At 42.4% G+C, this 18,755-nt stretch overlaps 1 protein-coding gene across 2 annotated transcripts in view; it reads left to right on the forward strand.

Moving 5' to 3' along the window:
* LZTS1 (leucine zipper tumor suppressor 1) overlaps positions 1 to 18,755 on the forward strand; it is a 36,630-nt gene that overhangs the window by 5,982 nt on the left and 11,893 nt on the right. The window contains exons 1-3 of one of the 2 annotated variants that reach the window (XM_089537522.1): positions 429 to 507; positions 14,233 to 14,732; positions 16,733 to 17,560. In XM_089537522.1, coding sequence (XP_089393648.1) covers positions 14,388 to 14,732; positions 16,733 to 17,560 — 1,173 coding nt within the window. In that variant the 5' untranslated portion in view covers positions 429 to 507; positions 14,233 to 14,387. Of the gene's footprint in view, positions 1 to 428; positions 508 to 14,232; positions 14,733 to 16,732; positions 17,561 to 18,755 lie in introns of those variants that run through there. The other variant, XM_089537523.1, reaches the window with a different exon arrangement.

The following is an 18,755-nucleotide window of genomic DNA, read 5'->3' on the forward strand; positions in this document are numbered from 1 at the left end:
GCAGCTGTCATCCTTTATCCGTGGATTACACAAGGCTTGTACCTTCTAGATGTGTTGAGCTGTTGTTCCTACCCTCTCCAGCCAGTGTGCCCAGCATTAGGTAGGCATCAAATTGAGGAAAGCAGTTTTATTCATTTTACTTTAAGTAAGCATCAAGATTACTTTTGCATTCTATTCCTTTTGTGGTCTTCTGGGGTTTGATAGGAGCCCCAATGGTGCAGTGATTAAATGATTGTACTGCAGCTATTCACTCACAAACCATAAGGTTGTGAGTTCAGTACCAGCCAGGGGCTCAAACTCAACTCAGACTTGCATCCTTCCAGATTGTTGGGAGCAATTAGCTTACAATTACCTTACACTTTGTAAACTGCTTAAGTGTACTGATAAGCGGTATAGAAATGTACTTGCCATTTTTCTTTGTATATTTTTGCAGTAGAAAATTGTTTTCCAAATGGAGGAAATGGGCAAGTCATCCATAGTACTAGAATCCAGAATCCTCCATTGACGGTAAGAGAGATCAACCAAATAAATTTAAGTGTGATTAAACATTAGGAAGAATGTTCTGATAGTTAGAGTTATATCTGATCCATTAGGGCTCTTCCTATGTTCTTATTAAAGCACAGTTGCAGCCTCAGTTGTATGTGGACTGGCAGAGCACCTTGCCCTGTAACCCATTGGCAGCAGAGGTTCATTTGACTGGGATATAGGACAAGGTGTTTTCAGTTATGACACTGTAACAGTAGAACTCCATCACTTTGCAGGCTGGGTTGGCACTCTTCATTGGCAATTCAATGTTCTGTTTTGTTTCACTGTGTCTCATGTTTGTGTCTCTTCTTCCCCTCCTTTTCTTCTTTTAGACTGTAATTTTAACATCTGCTCTGCCTTTCAGTTTTGGTTTGCATTTGCCTGACTGGAACACTAGAATTACAAACTAATTAAATATTAGTTGCAAAGTCCTCTTTCTCAGCATCCAATGAGAGTTGTAGTTTCAGAGTTGTCTTTAAAGTCAGCCCCCAATAGAGTACATTACAGTTGTCAATTCTAAACAAATGTAAGCATAATAATAGCAAAAAGTAGCTTCTAAACTTGGCATAGAAGCATTAAAGTTGGCATATTATTTAATCGTTCTTCATGATGATGATTTTGCAAGGCTGTCTAGCTATTTTCTGTTTCTCAGTTATCCTATGCAGCCACTGTTCCATTCCATAGCAACATGTTTCAGGGATAATTTGTGTGCTGGGTGAATTTTTCCTCCTCCATTAGTTTATTTTTGGGGGAGAAATGTTTCAGAAGGAACAGTCTAGGATGTGGATTGAATGGTTCATTTAGAGATGAAGATACAGTCTCTGTGACAAAGAACATGCTGTGTCCTGGAACAAAGATAGCTGTCTTTTGTGAGCATCTCCTGAGGCAGTGGGACAGCAGAGAAAGAGAGGGAGGTTAAGGATACAAAAAGAGCCATGCTGAGCCTTTAGAGAGGTCCATCTACTCCAAAGTCCTGCCCTCCACCATGGTTTTTCACCTGTGCAGGAAATTGGAAGTGGGCAGGTTTTGATTTGGCTGTGTGTGCATGGAGCCCATCACAGGATGGACTGGGCCTACAGAATGTTCCTACCTCTGTTTAATTTTTCTATCATACTGATAGACACATCTGTGAAGAATGGTTCCAGAACCCTTTGAAGCTGTTGGAACTCTCTTTAAATGCCTGAAGAGCAATGATTTAGAAGAGAGCAAAACTTGTTCTCTGCTGCAGTAGTGTCACAGGGGATGTGGACCACACCGGGTGACACCCCAGAAATGGGGTGACACCTGGCCGGTCTCCCACCCCCTGCAGGGCTCCCTCCAGCTGCATGGGGCTTCTGTAGCCCTCCCCAGGGCTGCTCCCCAGCCTTTCCCTGAGGCGTGAGGGATTTCTCCGGCTGCGCACTTGAGCTTTCTCCGGCTGCGCACTTGAACTTTCTCTGGCTGCGCACTTGAGCTTTCATGTGCACTGGAAGTCCTACCTTCATAAGTCTACACACACACCAGTGAGTGACCGCACCAAGTGACACCAACCCTAAGGATGCCACTGCTCTGCTGACCTGGTAAGCAGGGGTAGGCCTAATGACTTTGAGTTGCAATAACATAGCTAGGGTTGAACTTTTTGTCAATATGAGCATTTGGCTGTGAAACCAATGACTCTTTAGTATGCCTGGCCCTCTCTCACTGAAAATGTTGAAGTAGATCTGCCAGCTGTTGTGGCCACCTTTGTCTGAAATTACAATTTTATCATTCAATATGAATTAGCATTACATTGCCAGGAGATTGATATACCAAAAGTTGAATAGCAGAATAGGGGGGAAATGAAAAATTGAAAAGGGAATCACTTCTTATTAAGGAATATAGCTTGATGTGAGGTATCTTGTAAAAACATTTCCAGCATTGGACTCATTAGAGGCTGCAAAGAATGAAAATATGTGTGCTCCTGGTACTGTGTTGGGAATATATAGGAAAAAAAGCAAAGAAATGCTCAAAAAGTCAGTGTGCCAATTGCAAGTGGCACAGGAAAATTGTTTAAAATGAATTGTGAATTGTGTTCAAAACAAAAGCTCATGAGACAATAAACAGATAATCAACAGGATCTGGGAGAATGACAGTGATAAACATCCCTGGCTGGTAATACTGAAGACATAAAATTATAAAAAAAATTCAAATTCTGGTTCACCTTGGCACATAATATATTCAGTTATTATATTTGTCAGACTATTTTATCACAGTCCTGCCCATCTCCATCTTTGATCACTCTTGCTGCCAAGAGCTAAGTATGCTTCATGCGTGTTGAGTATCCCAAAGCTAAATTACCAGCCTTTAATGCTGCTGCTTCTAAAATACAACATAGGGATCTTGTTTATTACAGAGAAATGTTAGAGGGTATCAATGTCGCAGAACTGAAAAATCTGGAAAAATCTTTGATGTGTATTTGGTATTCAGCTTTGTAAGCAAATAGAAGAGAACAAATTTATTAGCTATAGAACTGTAGAGATCCAGCATGGCATGCTTGGTCATGAAACCCATTGGGTGACTGTGGGCAAGTCACATGCTCTCAGCCTCAGGGGAAGGCAATGGCAAACCTCTGAACAAATCTTGCCAAGGAAACCCCATGATAGGGTTGCCTTAAGGTCACCATAAGTCAGAGGCAACCTGAAGGTACACAACAACAACAAAGAACTGAGAACTCCAGCCTGCTTCTGCGAACTAGGGTGCCTCTGCCATCCCTTCTTGTGCTGCCTGCCTCAGCACCCCATTTGAAAGGCATTGATTTTATACCTCTCAGGTTTCTCCACTATCCAGCTTTCACACCCATACATAGAACTTGGGAATACTGCAGCAGGAATGATTCTGATGTTGGTCTCTATGATATCTTAGAATGTTCTTGAAAAAAGCAAACACAAAACACAAAAATGAAACCAGGTAAATCCTGTAACCATGAAGTCTGCTGATCCCTGTTTCAAATTACAGACCTGTGAACAGGTACTATCTTGTTTTATTGTCTTTATAGGAGGAAGTCTGGGGAGGCTTTCTGATTGAAAAGCAGGGTCAAAAATGCTTCAAATGTGCAAACAATGGCCTGTTACAGACAGCCAAAATAAAGCTGCTTCGAGTCACTTTGGAGGTATGGTATTTCAATGATGCATGAGTCCTAAGAGTCTGGAAGCTTCACCAAAGCTGCACTCCAGTCCTTAGGACTGGAGCGTGGCTTTGGTGCAGCTTTTGGACGCTTAGGACACATATATCATTGAAATACCATACCTCCAAAGTGACTCGAAGCAGCTTTATTTTGGCTGTCTGTAACAGGCCTAAATGTTACAAGTATAGATCCCCTCCCTTTTCTAGTGAGTAAAAGAAATGACCCTTCCAACTCTATTTGAAAATTATCTACAAAGAATAAGAAAATGGGGTGGGGGGATTCTCTCAAAATGTCAGTTAAACCCAGACATGCTTTCTGGCCCTCAAATGAATTCCTTATGATAAAGGGTCACCTGGCAATGCTAATGCAGATTCAAGATCTACAGGATCTGTGAATTCCAAGGCAGAATGGTGACTGAAGAGGAAGGGTGGTGGCGGAAATTATAGAGGCATGGGGCAGGCCGGTATTGCAGAGATCTGGAGGGGGTTACATGGAGAAGAGACAGTTATGAAGTGATAGAGAGCCCTGTTTAAGTATTAAGGGGTATCACATTGAGGATGGAGCAAGTTTGTTTTCTGCTGCTCCCGAGAACAGGACACAGAACAATGGATGCAAGCTGCAGGAAAAGAGATTCCACCTCAACATTAGGAAGAATTTCCTGATAGTAAGAGCTGTTTGACTGTGGAACACACTTCCTCAGATAGTGGTGGAGTCTTCTTTGGAGGTCTTTAAACAGAGGCTGAATGCCCATCTGTCGGGAGTGTTTTGATGTGTGTATTCCTGCATGGCAGGTGGTTGGACTGGATGGCCCTTGGGGTCTCTTCTAGTTGTCAGATTGCTTTCATAATCTCATAAGTATGGGATAGCAACCCAGGGTGCTTCCAGACAAGTGATACTAATAAGAAGGGGAAAATTGTAAGAAAGGACAGAAGAACACCAGAGGTTAACAATGGAAGACAATTACGATTTATGGACAATATTGTACAGTCTGCATTATTAAGCAAGCCAATCTCATTGATGTTTTCGGGACTAATATGTGTACTGGAACAGCTATCTTGCAAGGCTGGAGACTTCCCAAACATTCATGGTTGGGGGGGTTGGGGCTGAAATAAATAGATTCATAGAAGTTGAAAGCATTCATGGAAGTTGAAAGCAGCTATGGACATGGGAGGGAACGTGTATAAAATGCTCCTGTTAGGAGAAATTTTAATGAAAATAAATGTGAGTCTGTATGCGGATTTACTTTGTTTGCAGAGTGATACCTTATGTTATGATACGGTCATATTGGTAAGACCTGTTTGACAGTGGAACATGTTCCCTCGGAGTATGGTGGATTCTCCATCTTTGGAGGTTTTTAAAGAGAAGTTGAGTGGCCATCCGTCAGGATTGCTTTGATTATATATTTCTGCATGAAATATAATGGTCTGAATGGCCCTTGTGGTCTCTTCCAACTCTATGATTCTTCTATGATTCACTGAGCCATAGTAATTAAGGCAGTGTCAAACTGCATTATATCTGCAGTGCAGATGCAGCCTGGTTTCCATCAGAAAGCAGTGTTGGCTGGCATCTTTTCCTCTCCTAGTTGGAGGAGATGTGGTGAGATCCAAGTGTAGACAATTTTCATTGTTAGACAACATTTCCCTCCAGGTAACATGGCCAGTGGTCATGGTGGCTGAAGGATTCTGGAATTTGTAATCCAACCAAGCAACTTCCAAGCTGCGCAAGATTTTGAGCTGCATAACTTCTGAACAGACTTCAAGTGAAGAGTGGGAAGATTCTCAAGTGTTTGTTAAATTGTTGGAGTGTCATTTAGAGCCCAAGTTCTGTTTCCCCACAGTAGAAAGGTTTGCTATCTCATTACTTAGAGGTGGAACGGAAGAGATTGCAAATAGGACCTAGTTTCCATGGCAACTCCCAGAAGCTCAACTACTAACTTCTCAAATCTGAAATTAAAAAAGCTCGCTCCCCACGCACCCCTTTCATAATTTGGTGGATACGTTGCAGCAGTGACAGCCAGAGGTGGGATCAGTCAACTCCCTGAGAAAGGGTGCCCAGCCAGATTGGTGGACCTCAGTGGGCACCACTTGCCAAGAAGAGTCTGTTTTCAAATGGTATTAGTGATTCCATGAAAGAATCTCAAATTTAGGCAGGATTTCTTTTGGATGAGGTGGAACTAGGGACTTTTCTGTCTTCGTCATATTTCGTTGTATTTACTGTCCTACATGGCAAACCCTCTCTGAAGAAATTTGCCAAGAAAACCCTGCAATAGGATCATCTTAGTGTCAGCTTAGGTCAGAAACGACTTGAAGGCACACAGCAACAGAAAGACAATTCATGCCCTCAAACATTTCGCATATGAAAAACAGGACATATGTAGTCAAGCAACATCAACGTGCAGTCAAGATGATAAAAGTTATTAATGAAGAAGAATATACAAGCTGGGAATGACTACAGCTGTGTGCTTTTGCATGAGCCTACTGGAAAGGGGAAGACTTTGACCCTCCTCTCCTCCCTTTTTCTGAGTTGAGTGCAAAGTACTTTTGCACTCAGAACACAGTTTGAAGCAAATGAGATAAATTGAGGACAAATGGAGAAAGTAGGATGAAACTGGAACATCTTAAAAGCAGCTGAAAAAGTGGGATGGTGGAGGATTAATCAAGACTGCCCCTAGCAAATCCGGATAGTTAGAGGGTATGGCATACTGATGGTAAATAAAGGCAAACAGCAAGCATCCTTCCAAGACAGAATATTTCCCTAGGGAGCAATGTAGGTAGCTGGCTAATTGCATCCAAAAACTTCCCTTCCTCTTCTCCATTCTGTTTAGGGAAAAACTGCTTTCTCCTCCTTCTCCTTCTCCTTCGGATGCATGTTTTCCCTAGAGAGAGAAGAGTTAGTGAAATACAGTTACACTAAAAAAAACTAGAACTCCTGTCAGTTGTATTTATGTTGAAAAGAGAATCTTTGCTTTTGCTATGTTGATTCTAACTTGTTTGAATTTATATTAGATTATTATTGCACTAAAAATCTTACCGAAACAAAGATGAGAAATCCTATCCATGATTTCACTCTCCTCATCCCATTTTGAGTTTGGGAGAGACTGGAATAGCTGTATGAATATTTTAATGAATCCCATTTCTCACTCACCAAAGAGGAATGAGGTACGTTAGAAAGGAATGCTCATAGACATGCAGGAAGAATAGAGGAATCACTAAACTGTAAGCCAGAGCAGAAATATCCGTACCACTTGTCAACTATACTCCACAACAATTCTCAGAATTTTATTTTTAATGAAACAGAGAGAAATCTATGGTTTGATTGGAAGGAAAGCTGCTGGACATTGTAACTCAAATCCTGCTCTTCCCGCCCCAAATGTAATATAGTGGAATTCATACTAACAAATAGGTTTCTGTCTCTAGTCTGTCTTTTGAACTGGCTGACTGCTTTGATTTATCTGGAGTAATCTGCTCTGGAACACAAGAAGCTCCTTTATATCTCTTAGCTTCTGTGTCTGTCTAGTCCAGTTTTGTCTACTCTGAATCAAAACAATTCTTCAGGTTCTCAGGCAGAGGATCTTTCCTATCACTTATTATCTGATCTGTTCAGCTGTAGCTGCTGGGCTTGGTACCGTCTTGGGTTTGCTCTTTTTGCTTGTGGCATATGGTGATCAGGATTAGGTGTTGGGTGAACTGATGTGTGGAGGATCTTGCCTTAAAAGAAGCTTAACAGACACGATGTTTTGGTGCCTTATGCCCCAGTATTCTATGAAATGTCTCAGAACTGGTGATCATATGGGGAGATGTTTGCTTGATAAATATTTCCCAGCAAAAGAATGTAATAGCTTTACATTAAACAGTGGGCATGGGAATTCAGAGGAATCTTCTCATTTGCTTGTCTCTGAGGACCACTGATGCTTAGCATGTTTGCATACAACACTACACAACATGGCAGTCCTATGAGTTCTGCTTGGTTCAGGAGATCCAAGGAAATGAATCTTGAATTGCTGCAGCTCTGGCGTCTATGAGAGACCAAAACCTCTGAAGGGTAACATTAATGCAGATCCCAAATCTCCGGGGATTCATCAAGTCCCTTAGAGGAAAAGCAGAGGCATAATTAGTGCCAGTTCAATTGTGGCATTAGTTGCACATCAGTTGGAAGAGTGAGATGCTCTGTATAATTAAATACTCAGAAAACATATCCTTCCCCTGAAATATTTAACTTGGGTTTATGGGTATGCTTCTTCTTCTTCAACAACGGAATGGCTGCACCTGTTTTGAGTGGGCATGATGTTCAAAGATGATTCATTGATGAACTTTGGATCTAGTGGGCTATGAACTTTGTAACCTTCTGGATTGTAATAAAAGGTGTGGGCGGGTGTGAAGAACTAATGGGGAAAAATGTTTCCCTTGGTGGTTCTTTTCTGCTTTCTGACAAACAGTGGTTGTTTGAACAAACGGAAGTCTGTTGTTTTTGAGAGTATGGGATCTACTTCTGCCTGATTACTGGACCCATTCCCGATTTTGGTTATGTAGCAGCTATCCAATGGCTGTGGATTCCTCCAAGTGCTCTCCATTGAGCTAACATGAAGCACGATGAACTCCCAGTTCTTGCACATATAAGCAACTATAAGATGTAATTCACTCTGAAGTGTTCTCCCTAATTACTGATAGGTCACAGTGATGTGTGCATGTGTTGTGTTGTGCATGTCTGAGCTTTGTGAATTCCCACCAATGCTCTTGTTGCTTGCTATCAAAATAATCCCAGAGAATGTTAGCAGAATGAATGGGGCTGATGAATGAGAGTAAATGAGTGTCTTGTAATGGGGCTCTTCATCCACTCAAAGGAAAGGCAATTAAGCACCCACTCATTAAGTAGGTGTCTGGTTTAAATCCATCCCATGAATGTTAATGAGGGAGGGGCTGTCATAGATTCCGCTGAGATGGGGTCATCGTACTTAGGCTCAGATTTTTCAACATCTGGACTGAGACTGCTGAAGCTATCTTCCCCAACCTAACAGATGAGTTGGACTACAGTTATCGTCATTTCTCACTTGCATTTGGGAGGCCATCAGGTTGGTGAAGTCTGGTTTGGACCATTGCCCTGCTAGTGATAAACAAATGTTGCAATGCCCCAGCATCCGTCTTGGAGATTGATTTCCAGTCACATTCAGATTGATTTCCAGTCACATTGACTGGAATTGTCAGTCATCATTTCAGAGCAAGTTGGTAGGGTTTGGAGGCTGATTTGGTCTCACATTGAATGTAATGAGTGAGACAAGATTTTAAACTGGTTCTCCCCAATCCTAGACTGATACTCTAACCCAAGGGTGGAATCACAGCCCTCTAAATGGTGTTGAACTGCAGCCGCTAGCATTCCTCATATGCTGGCTAGAGTTGCTGGGAGTTTTGGTAGAGTAGCATCTAGAATTACATGATTCCTACCCCTGCCCTAATTGTTTGGTCACACTGGATCTAGGTGGCTTTTCAACAAGTCTAGTAAATGTCAGCACCTGGTCCCTACTTCCCCTCCAACAGTGAGATATTCTAGCTTTGTGAATAGAATAGTTGTGTATCACAGTTCCAATGTCCTTCATCACAGGCTATGTGGCTTATGACAGCCCTAAGGTGAACCTATCAAGAGGTTTTCTTGGCAGGCTTCTTCAGATGGAGTTTGCCATTGCCATCCTCTAAGGCTGAGAGAATGTGACTTGTGGTTTGTCCAAGGCCACCCCAGTGGGTTTTCATGGCCAAGCCAGAATTTTAACCCTGGTCTGCAGAGTCACAGTCCAGTGCTCAAACCAATACAGCACAATGGCTCACATTTTAGCAATATGCTTCTTAAATTCTGTTGCCAGAAGTTGTACACTATGTTGCATTGCCCACCAAATACAAATGTACATGCAGCCCAATTTTTTCAGGAGTCTGTGACATGTGCAGTATGTGTGTTTTATGTCAGACATTTTATATAAATTGGAAGGAATAGGCTTCATATCAGACTGACAGCTGGCATGCATGCTGCCTTAGACAACCACCATCCATGGAGTATTTTGAATGTTAATAGGTGGGCTGGAGAGTTCTTGGCAGAAGCAGCTTAGGAATGGGGTATATTTTGGGGTATAGATAACACTGAAGTCTCTGGAATGAGAAAACAGGCACATTGTCCTACTTCATTTTAATTCATTTATCCATAAAATAATACATCTAACATGAAAGTACCAGAAGAAAATGGATAGATTTCCTGATCACAGAACATGTCAGAAACTTCAGTCCAGTAGGTCTTTAATGTTTTGAGAGGCTGGTGTCAGAGTTTGGCTTCAGTGGACACCTGCTGGGGCCTCACACTCCAGCCAGGACCCATTGCGCTGTGCTGACCTTCAGAGCTGTCTGGCGCTCCCCATCTTTGATGTTGTTGCTGTTCACTTCCTTTCTCAAAATGTGCCAGCAGCAACAAAAATAAGAGCAAAGAGCATTAGTACTGGCAGGGATGGAAGCCCAGAGAAAAAGGATACAGGCAGTGGATATGTGAAAGGGAGGGAGCTCCAGTGAAGTCATCTTGTTCTTCGGCCCCAAAATTGCGAGCCAACGGCATGCTATCCAGTACCTGCAAAGCGCCATCATAGCATGTTTTGCCCTAATGCCCCCTTCCCCCCGTTCATATCTCCATAGCACCTAAAACAGTCAGAAAGTGATACAAAGAACGCAGCATTCCTGTATTTGTACAGAAATGAGCAGTGTGCCTTTCCGCAACCTTCTAACAAGCTCCCCATATGTCCCATTATCTTCCCCCTCTCCCGACCTGCATTGATTAATTTGGCTAACAGGCTCTTGAATATCTTGTTAAGGGTCATCCAGCTGGAGGCGAGTGAGGCTTCCCCCTCTAAACAGGGGGAATAAGACCCAGGCAAGGGCAGCTCACTGTTGGCTTCCCAATGTATGGAGTTGCAAAGCCAGGTGCTTCCCTAGTAAGGGAGTCTGCATCCTCAATCGCAGATTGCTTACACTAGCTCCCTCCCTGTATTCCCTAGGCAGGAAAGATATAATCTCTGTGGTTTACAAATCTCGGCATTGTCTGTAACCCTTTTGCATATTCCCTTGCCCCCCTCTTCCCATTTGCATCACAGTGGCTCATCTATTGCACTCCCCTTTGTTGTACCATAATGGAGACGGTGGCACTACACGGGACAGTCAGTGGTTGGGCGATTTACTCTTGTGGCCACTAAGGCACAGGCTTGTGTCATTCCCCATTTGAAGGGTGGGGGATAAAGGAGAAAGACAAGTTGGATCCCATTTTTAACTAATTGTATTTAATTTGCCCCCTGCCCCAAATAAACAGTGGCTACACAGTGGAATTACATGATTTCTCAACCAAAGGAAAAGGCTGGAAGGGAGGTTGAAGTGATTTCCATCCTGGACTGGGGAGACAAACTGGCATCTGCAGTTGGCACTGGCTCCCCTATGGACCTTGATGCCTGCTGAAAGGGCAAAAAAGCTGGTGCAGGTTGGGATGGATGAGTAACATGGGAACTTGTCAATATAGGAAAGGTGCATGGTTTGCAGCCATCAGCAGGTTAAAGCTCATGCGTGTGCAATGCAATTGTACCATGCTATATTTGGGATAGACTATTCAGCAGGGTTTAGTAATGAGTTTGCTTGTTTAATGTGATGCAAAATTTGTGATTCTTGTAGCGAGTCATGCTCTTATGCTTTCCATTTAGTACTTACTTAAATGACTTACACAGAAGCAAATATCACAAATCAATTTTTTTAAAAAAAAAAATCCCCTCTTCTTCCCATTAAAGGAAGTGTTCAAGGCACAGGTTAAAAATAAAAAGGCAACAAATGATTCAGCTATAAAAGAAGGAAGAAGCATATCTTAATGTTATATCTCCCCAGTTTCCCTAGCAATATGTGAAATTGCAAGATGTGAAGAGACAGCTCTGCTTGGTCTTGATTTTGTTCACTACAGTATATTTATTATGAATATACATACTGCAGTATATAGAGCCTCTGGATATGTTAGACTACAACTTCCATCATCCACTACCAACTAAAAGGCAACAGACTGGGCAAGACAACTTGATAGGTTGAAGCTATTTTATGATCAAAATAGAGAAAACAGAATTCATGCCATTTGCAGTTGTACAATTTTTCTTAAATGAATAGCTAGGATTGGGATCATTGGAGCAAGTGTGGCCTTTAACTGCTTAGCCGTCACTGTGATCCCAATCTGGGTTTAGAGGACCCCACAATTATAAGGAAACCTCATAGCAGTGCCCTTTACAAATAGGAGGTCAAGATCAGAATCAGGCCCACTTAAAGGAAGAGCATTACAGTCCTTGTCTCTTACCTAACCCCCAAACATCCAGCAGAATCCTCCCCTGTATTCTCTACCTCTGCAGATACACCATGCCTGCTTTGTACCTTTAGGAACCATTCATGCAATTGCTAATGGTATGAATGGTGTCACATCCACTTTGACTCTAAGATAATAAGAGCGTGGGAGACAGATAGTATCTTTTCAGTATTTGCTTATTTATAAATGTACAAGCAGTTCAGAAGAAGAAGAAGCAAAGATGATTTTTTGCTGGGCAGCAGATTTTCTGTTGCAAACATACTACCTCTTAATTTAATAGCATCTTAATCTTTTTATTATGTTTCGGCTGTTGTGAAAAAAGGGTTAACACCATGTCACGTCATTTATGTGGTTTCCTATGGTTTTCTCATATTATGTATGTATGTATGTATGTTGTGTGCCTTCAAGTTACTTATGATGACCCTAAGGCAACCTATCATTTCGTTTTCTTGGCAAGATTTATTCAGAGGAAGTTTGCCATTGCCTTCCTCTGAAGCTGAGAGTATGCAAAAGCCACCCAGTGGGTTTCATGACCGAATGGGAACTGAACCCTAATCTCCAGAGTTGTAGTCCTACACAAAACCCACTACACCATTCATACACACACACACACACACACACACACACACACACACACACACCATAAAGAGAACACAATTTTGATATATCAGAACAACCAATAGTATGTGTGCATTGGTTGTTCTGATATATCAAAATTGTGTTCTCTTTATGGCTTCTAGACTTAAACCCCTTTTTGCAACTTTTTGATATGTGTTCCACCATTTCCTCTTCATGACAAAGTTTCTGCCGTCAGTCAGAGCCACCCTTTCCCCACATTTCCCTGGAATTGTTGTTCTCTCCCACACAGATTTTTACAGCTGCTTGGTTAGAAACCATTGCTTTTGAAGCCAGGAAGGGAGAGGAGGACATTTCATATACATATATACACACACACACCTGTGTGTTGTCTCCATCACAACTTGGAAGAAGCTGTAGAAAGAGTTGGGCTTGTTCTCTGCCAAGGAGTCTTAACACCCACAGCGTGGTGAATGGAAAAGCTTTTAGAAAGCAGTGGGGAGCAGAGCAGCTTCCACTCCATTGCCTTGTTACAGTGAATCAGGCTCTGAAGTCTTTCTTGCCCCTTTTCTATCATCCCCACCCACTCCGGTGCCCAGATGGGGTTTATTTTGATGATATGTTTATTTTAATGCCCACCTGCATCCACTCTACCCATCCTGGTCCTTTAAATATGCACCATCGTTGTCCTCTTTTTACTGCCAATATCTGAGAGAGAGATAGAGAGACATTGAGATTGTAATAAGGATCATTTTCTTGCTTTTTTAAAAAGCCAGAGGAAAAGGAAAAACCAGCTCTCTGCACACCCCTGAACTATAATGATGGTAATAACACACTGTGTTATTATCCAATACCGCTTGCCTTCCAGAACGCTACACAAGATGTTAGCAGTAATTAAGGACTGCAGTAGCATCCATGTTAAGCCCAGGCAGAGCGTGTGGAAAATTACAGGGCACACAAAGCGAAGGGGGTTTCTTTGGGAATAAAGATAAAAAGAACTTGGCTGAGTCTGACAGCAGAGGCCTGCAGAGAACCACCAAGGTGGGACCAGGGAGACAAGGGAGGGAGGAATGTAATGGCACTTTGAAGACTAAGTGGTTTACTTTAGTACAGTTGGAATTCCATATCCATGGATTCCACCACCCACGGTTTGAAAGTACTTAAAACATATATATAAATATCAAAAGCAAATCTTGATTTTGCCATTTTATATAAGAGAAACCAATTTATTATGTCATTGTACTTAATGAGACTTGAGCATCCATGGATTTTGGTGTCCACAGGGGCTGCTGGAACCAAACCCCAGCAGATGCCAAAGGACCACTGTGAGCTTTCATGGATTTCAGTAGGGGCAGGCTGGCACAGATAACAATGCCTCTTCTTGTTAGTATGGGCCTCTTCTTAACCCTGTTGGTTTATGAACAGAGAAACCATATTTTACCATTGTTTATGATAATAAAGTCATTGTTATTCCCATTTTACAACCAAGGTGCTAAAAATGAGAGATTATGATTTATCCAGCATAATGCAGTGTGTCAATGTGGAGATTAAATTCAAGTCTTCCTCATATTGATTATATGCAGATTTCCCAAGCTGCCTGTGCTGTTCTCTCCAGTTTTCATGTCCTTCTCTCTTTTCAGGTTTATTGATCCTTGGCACAGTGAAATTTCTGCTATGATCACAGCACCAGCTTTCTCTTCCATCTGTCAAGACATCCCCCTTGAAAACAGAACCAGGGCATTATCTCTTCAGTGTATGTCCTCCATCCAGGAGCCACAACAGTATCACCACCATAATGGGAAGTGTCAGTAGCCTTATTTCTGGGCATAGCTTCCATAGCAAACACTGTAGGGCATCACAGTACAAGCTGCGCAAATCGTCCCACTTGAAGAAGCTGAACAGATACTCGGATGGGCTGCTGAAATTTGGCTTCTCTCAGGAAACTGGGCATAATAAGGCCAGCTCAAAGGGCAACAAGAATGAAGATTTCTTTTACATCAAGGTCAACCAGAAAGCTAACCGGGCAGACTACACACCACTCTCTGGTGGGGAGCTAGGGAGCCAGGCTGGGAGGAGCAGCGTGGACTATGGCACTGCAACACCCCCTAAACTCAAGCCACTCTCCAACCAGCTGGACCTAGTGAGTTGTTTGAAACTTGTTCAGAGTATAAGAAAGATCCAATCTGTGTTAACACAAGAATAGCTCTGCTGGAATCCAACTTCCCATTGTCCAACCAGTTGGATGTAGGAACTCCACAAGCAAGGCACAAGGGCCATAACACTCTCATAACACTTCTGCTATCTCCAGTGTTTAGTGGAGTCAGTGCTTACATGGTTTAAGCCCCAAGACGTTTTGTTTAGCAGGAAATATTACTTCATCTGCCCTACTCCTTTTTGGTTTCCCTGTAACCTTAAAAATTAGCTGTAATCCCTACAGTAGCTGAAAGGGAAATGGATTTTCCTAACATAATGTATTGTTATGGGCGATCTTTATTCTAATCCAGAGTATTTGGGGGTGGTTTGATTGGACAAGATCCATTAACTTTATAAAAAGATCTTTTCCTACTTGAGAGGAAAACAGGTAGAAGTCGTAGTGCTAGTTGCTGTTGTTGTGTGCCTTCATGTCTGACTTATGGAGACCCTAAGACAAACCTATCCCAGAGTTTTCTTAGCACGATTTGTTTGCCCTGTCAATCTGCCCCCCCCCCCAAAAAAAAAATTAGTTTAGAATATGGATCACTCATAATAATACAGGGCAGATTAAGAAATAGTTCCTGCTAATCAGAAAGTCTTGGTGCTTAAACTGTGTAAGCAATGACTCCATCACAACACTGGAGAGAGCAAAGACATACTCCTTGAGTATGTTGCCATATGCACTGTCACAATAAAGGTCTACACTTCAGAATTTACCACCATAGCACTGTCCCATATGGGTGACTGGGTCAATCAACCTCACCACCACTCCAGATTTTACTACAACTCTTTCTACAGCTTCTCCAGGTGGAATGGGAGTTCTGCCAGTATCACATCCAGTTCTGGCAAAGTTTCCACTAAACATGGAGAAGTTACAAGAGGCATGGATTTGCTGCCTCCCAAGAGGTTAGATCCACTGGCAGTCTCTGCCATCAGCTAATAATTTGGAGATGTCAAGACTCAGAATCTAAAGCAGCTGTGGGTCTCCAGCAATATGCCAAAAAATTAAGAAGTGTATCTATAAACATGATTGTGTTGCACCTGGAAAAGTTGAAAGTTTACAGTATTAAACTTCTGCTCTTCTTTTTTAAGTAACCCAACACTTACTACCTGGACTAATATTTACATCAGAACACAATTAATCTTTGGGCTGTGCACATCTCCAAATTTTTCAATGCAGGTTTTGGCTCCAAAATAGCATAGAAATATTTGTGTATTAGAGAACATTGTGTACAAAATGGACTGCATTACAGAAAGGTGTGTGCATACGTGCATATTACAGAAAGACCTGATGGAAGTAAATGCAAATTTTGTGTGCTTTCAAAAATTTATACTGATGCAAAAATAGATGGGATGAGTTGAAGATTAAACAGACATGTAACTAACAGAAACTAGAAATATTTTTTCTACTCCTACCTAGATAATTTCTTTACTGTACAGTTTGCAGAATCCACATTGCAGGAAGCAGGTAGTCTGCTTTAATCATTCTATTATTTGTAGTGTGTTCTCTTATTTTCAACACAGTGAAAATCTTCAAAAATTCACCTTTAAAACAACATGTTTGCAAGAAGTGCACCTTCTTTTTAATTGTATTGCTGAATGGAATGTCAGATTCAGTTTAAAAAGAAAGTGTCTTAGGTATGCGAGGTGCTGGTGCCCTGCAGTGCTCCAACTTTAGGAACAGAATATCTTAAGTGAGATCATTCTCTGCTTAGCTGCATTGAGACTTAGGTGGGATGTAAATTGAATAGCTAACACTAATTTAGGGCACCAGAAATTTTAAAAATCCACATCACTGTTTTTGCATGTATGTGTCTGTGAACAGATGAGAAAGTAACAGAGGAGTGTCCAGCTGTTGGCCTTTTCTACCTATTAGTGGAGAAGAGGCATAGGATGTGAGTGTGTGTCACTTTCTACACTAACTGGCTGGTTGTTCTTTCTTCCCAGGGCACAGAGAAGAACGTTGCCAGGCCCACTGCCTTCAAACCTGTGCTCCCTCGTTCAAACACAGTCCTCCACTCTACTCCAGAGCATGGCACCCATGCCTCTCAGCCACTCCAATCCCAGGACAAAGCTAAAGATGGGGACCTTAAACCTGCTTTGTGCTCTGGGGGATTGTCAGACTCAGGGAGGAACTCCATGTCAAGCCTTCCGACTCACAGTACGGCCAGCAGCTACCAATTGGACCCTCTTGTTGCTCCAGTAGGCCCTATTAGTCGATTTGGGGGCTCTGCCCACAACATCACTCAGTGTGCCATCCTGCAGGACAGTAACATGATGAGCCTAAAGGCCTTGTCATTCTCTGACGGGGGCACCAAAATCCTCAATCTGGGCAAAGCTCCTTCTGCCCACCCCAATCCTGCTGAGAAGAATTCCTGCATCCGCTCACCAATCTCCACAGAGGAGTCGGCCATTCAGGAGTTGGAGCAGAAGCTCTTGGAGAGGGAAGGTGAGTTGCAGGAGCTCCAGTGCAGTTTTGAGGAGAAGGAAATCATCTCTTGCCAAAACTACGAGGAAAAACAGAGACGCTGCAGGGATGAAATGGAACTGCTGAAGCAGAAATGCAACAACAAGCTCAAGCATACCTCACAGAAAAGCCAGAGGGCACAGCAGCTTCTGCAGCTCCAGATCTTCCAGCTGCAGCAGGAGAAGAAGCAACTCCGGGAGGAGCTGGCAAATCTGATGAAGGAGCAGGACCTTCTGGAGACCAAGCTAAGGTCCTATGAGAAAGAGAAGACCAACTTTGCTCCAGCACTGGAGGAAACCCAATGGGAGGTGAGATTCTACTCTGCCTTCATAGGAGATAGTTGGTCTCAGTCTTTTATAGAAATTGCTGTTCAATCTTTGTGCAGAGGCTGTGTTTGCATGTAGACAGGGAGAAATGGTGTGTTGTGTCCAAAGGTCAAATAACTGAACATGCAGAAACCATGTTGCTTAAATTTCATCTTCCAGACTGACACAGGATATTGAAGAACATATCGTATGTGGTATCTGTGGTATGTACTTCTTGTGATGGGGGTGACTTCAGAACTGGACAGATTTGATGATCTACAGCTCATTATAATTTAGGCTCAGCTCCTGATGGGATTTTCCCATAGCTCCAGCCAGGATTCTTTGCCATTTATCCCTTTTCATGCAAACTTGCCTTTTTTTTGAAATAGGAATTGATGTGGCCACCTCACTGATGGCCTTGTAGATATCTCCTTCACTAGACGAGATGTACCTCAGCAATGCAAAGTCTCATGATCCTGCAGGAGCTTCTCTAAGTTCATGCAGTCATGTTCACATGTCATATGACCGTATGGCATTTTTCTTGCTATTAGACTATATTATGCCCTTATTCCAACATCCTGTTAGTGTAGTGTAAATAGTGCATGCTGACCTCTGCCACCCTGAACCATATATTCTTCTGTATCTTCTCTAATAAGTGCCTGATGCTGCTCCACACAGCCATTCCATGCTTTGCAACAAGCAAGCAGGCTTGGAGAAGCATCTGGCTACGTCTCCCATAGCTAGACACAACATGATTTAACAGCAGCACTAGAGGGCCCCAGTGGATATCAATGCTGATATCATACTTTCATGTCTGGCTGTGTTTTTGAGCCTGTCTGCTTGCCCAGAAACAAAGAATGACTATGCAGGCAGCACAAGGTTCTTATCAAGTAGGTTGCTGGGGTGCTTTGGATTCTGCCAGGGAATATGAGTGCTGTGCAGGGAATACAAACTCCCACAGTGCCCCAAAAAAGACATCCACCTACAAAAAGGAAACCTAAGTATGAGGAGGATCCTACTAGAATTCCAGCCAATTTGTCCAATTTGAACATTTTTGTACTTTTCAGTCTTATGTGCTATCTGTAGCAGGGCAGCAGTTGACAAGTTATTCTGTGGTACCTTTTATGCCCGTACAATGTAACTAAATGCATAGCAGGATTCAGATTCTCTTTGCCTTAACATCATTCTCCCTTGGTAA

Source organism: Sceloporus occidentalis, unplaced genomic scaffold (assembly GCF_023333645.1).
Source record: "Sceloporus occidentalis isolate IW3139 unplaced genomic scaffold, rSceOcc1.0.p SCAF_9, whole genome shotgun sequence".
NCBI classification, from domain to species: Eukaryota; Metazoa; Chordata; class Lepidosauria; order Squamata; family Phrynosomatidae; genus Sceloporus; species Sceloporus occidentalis.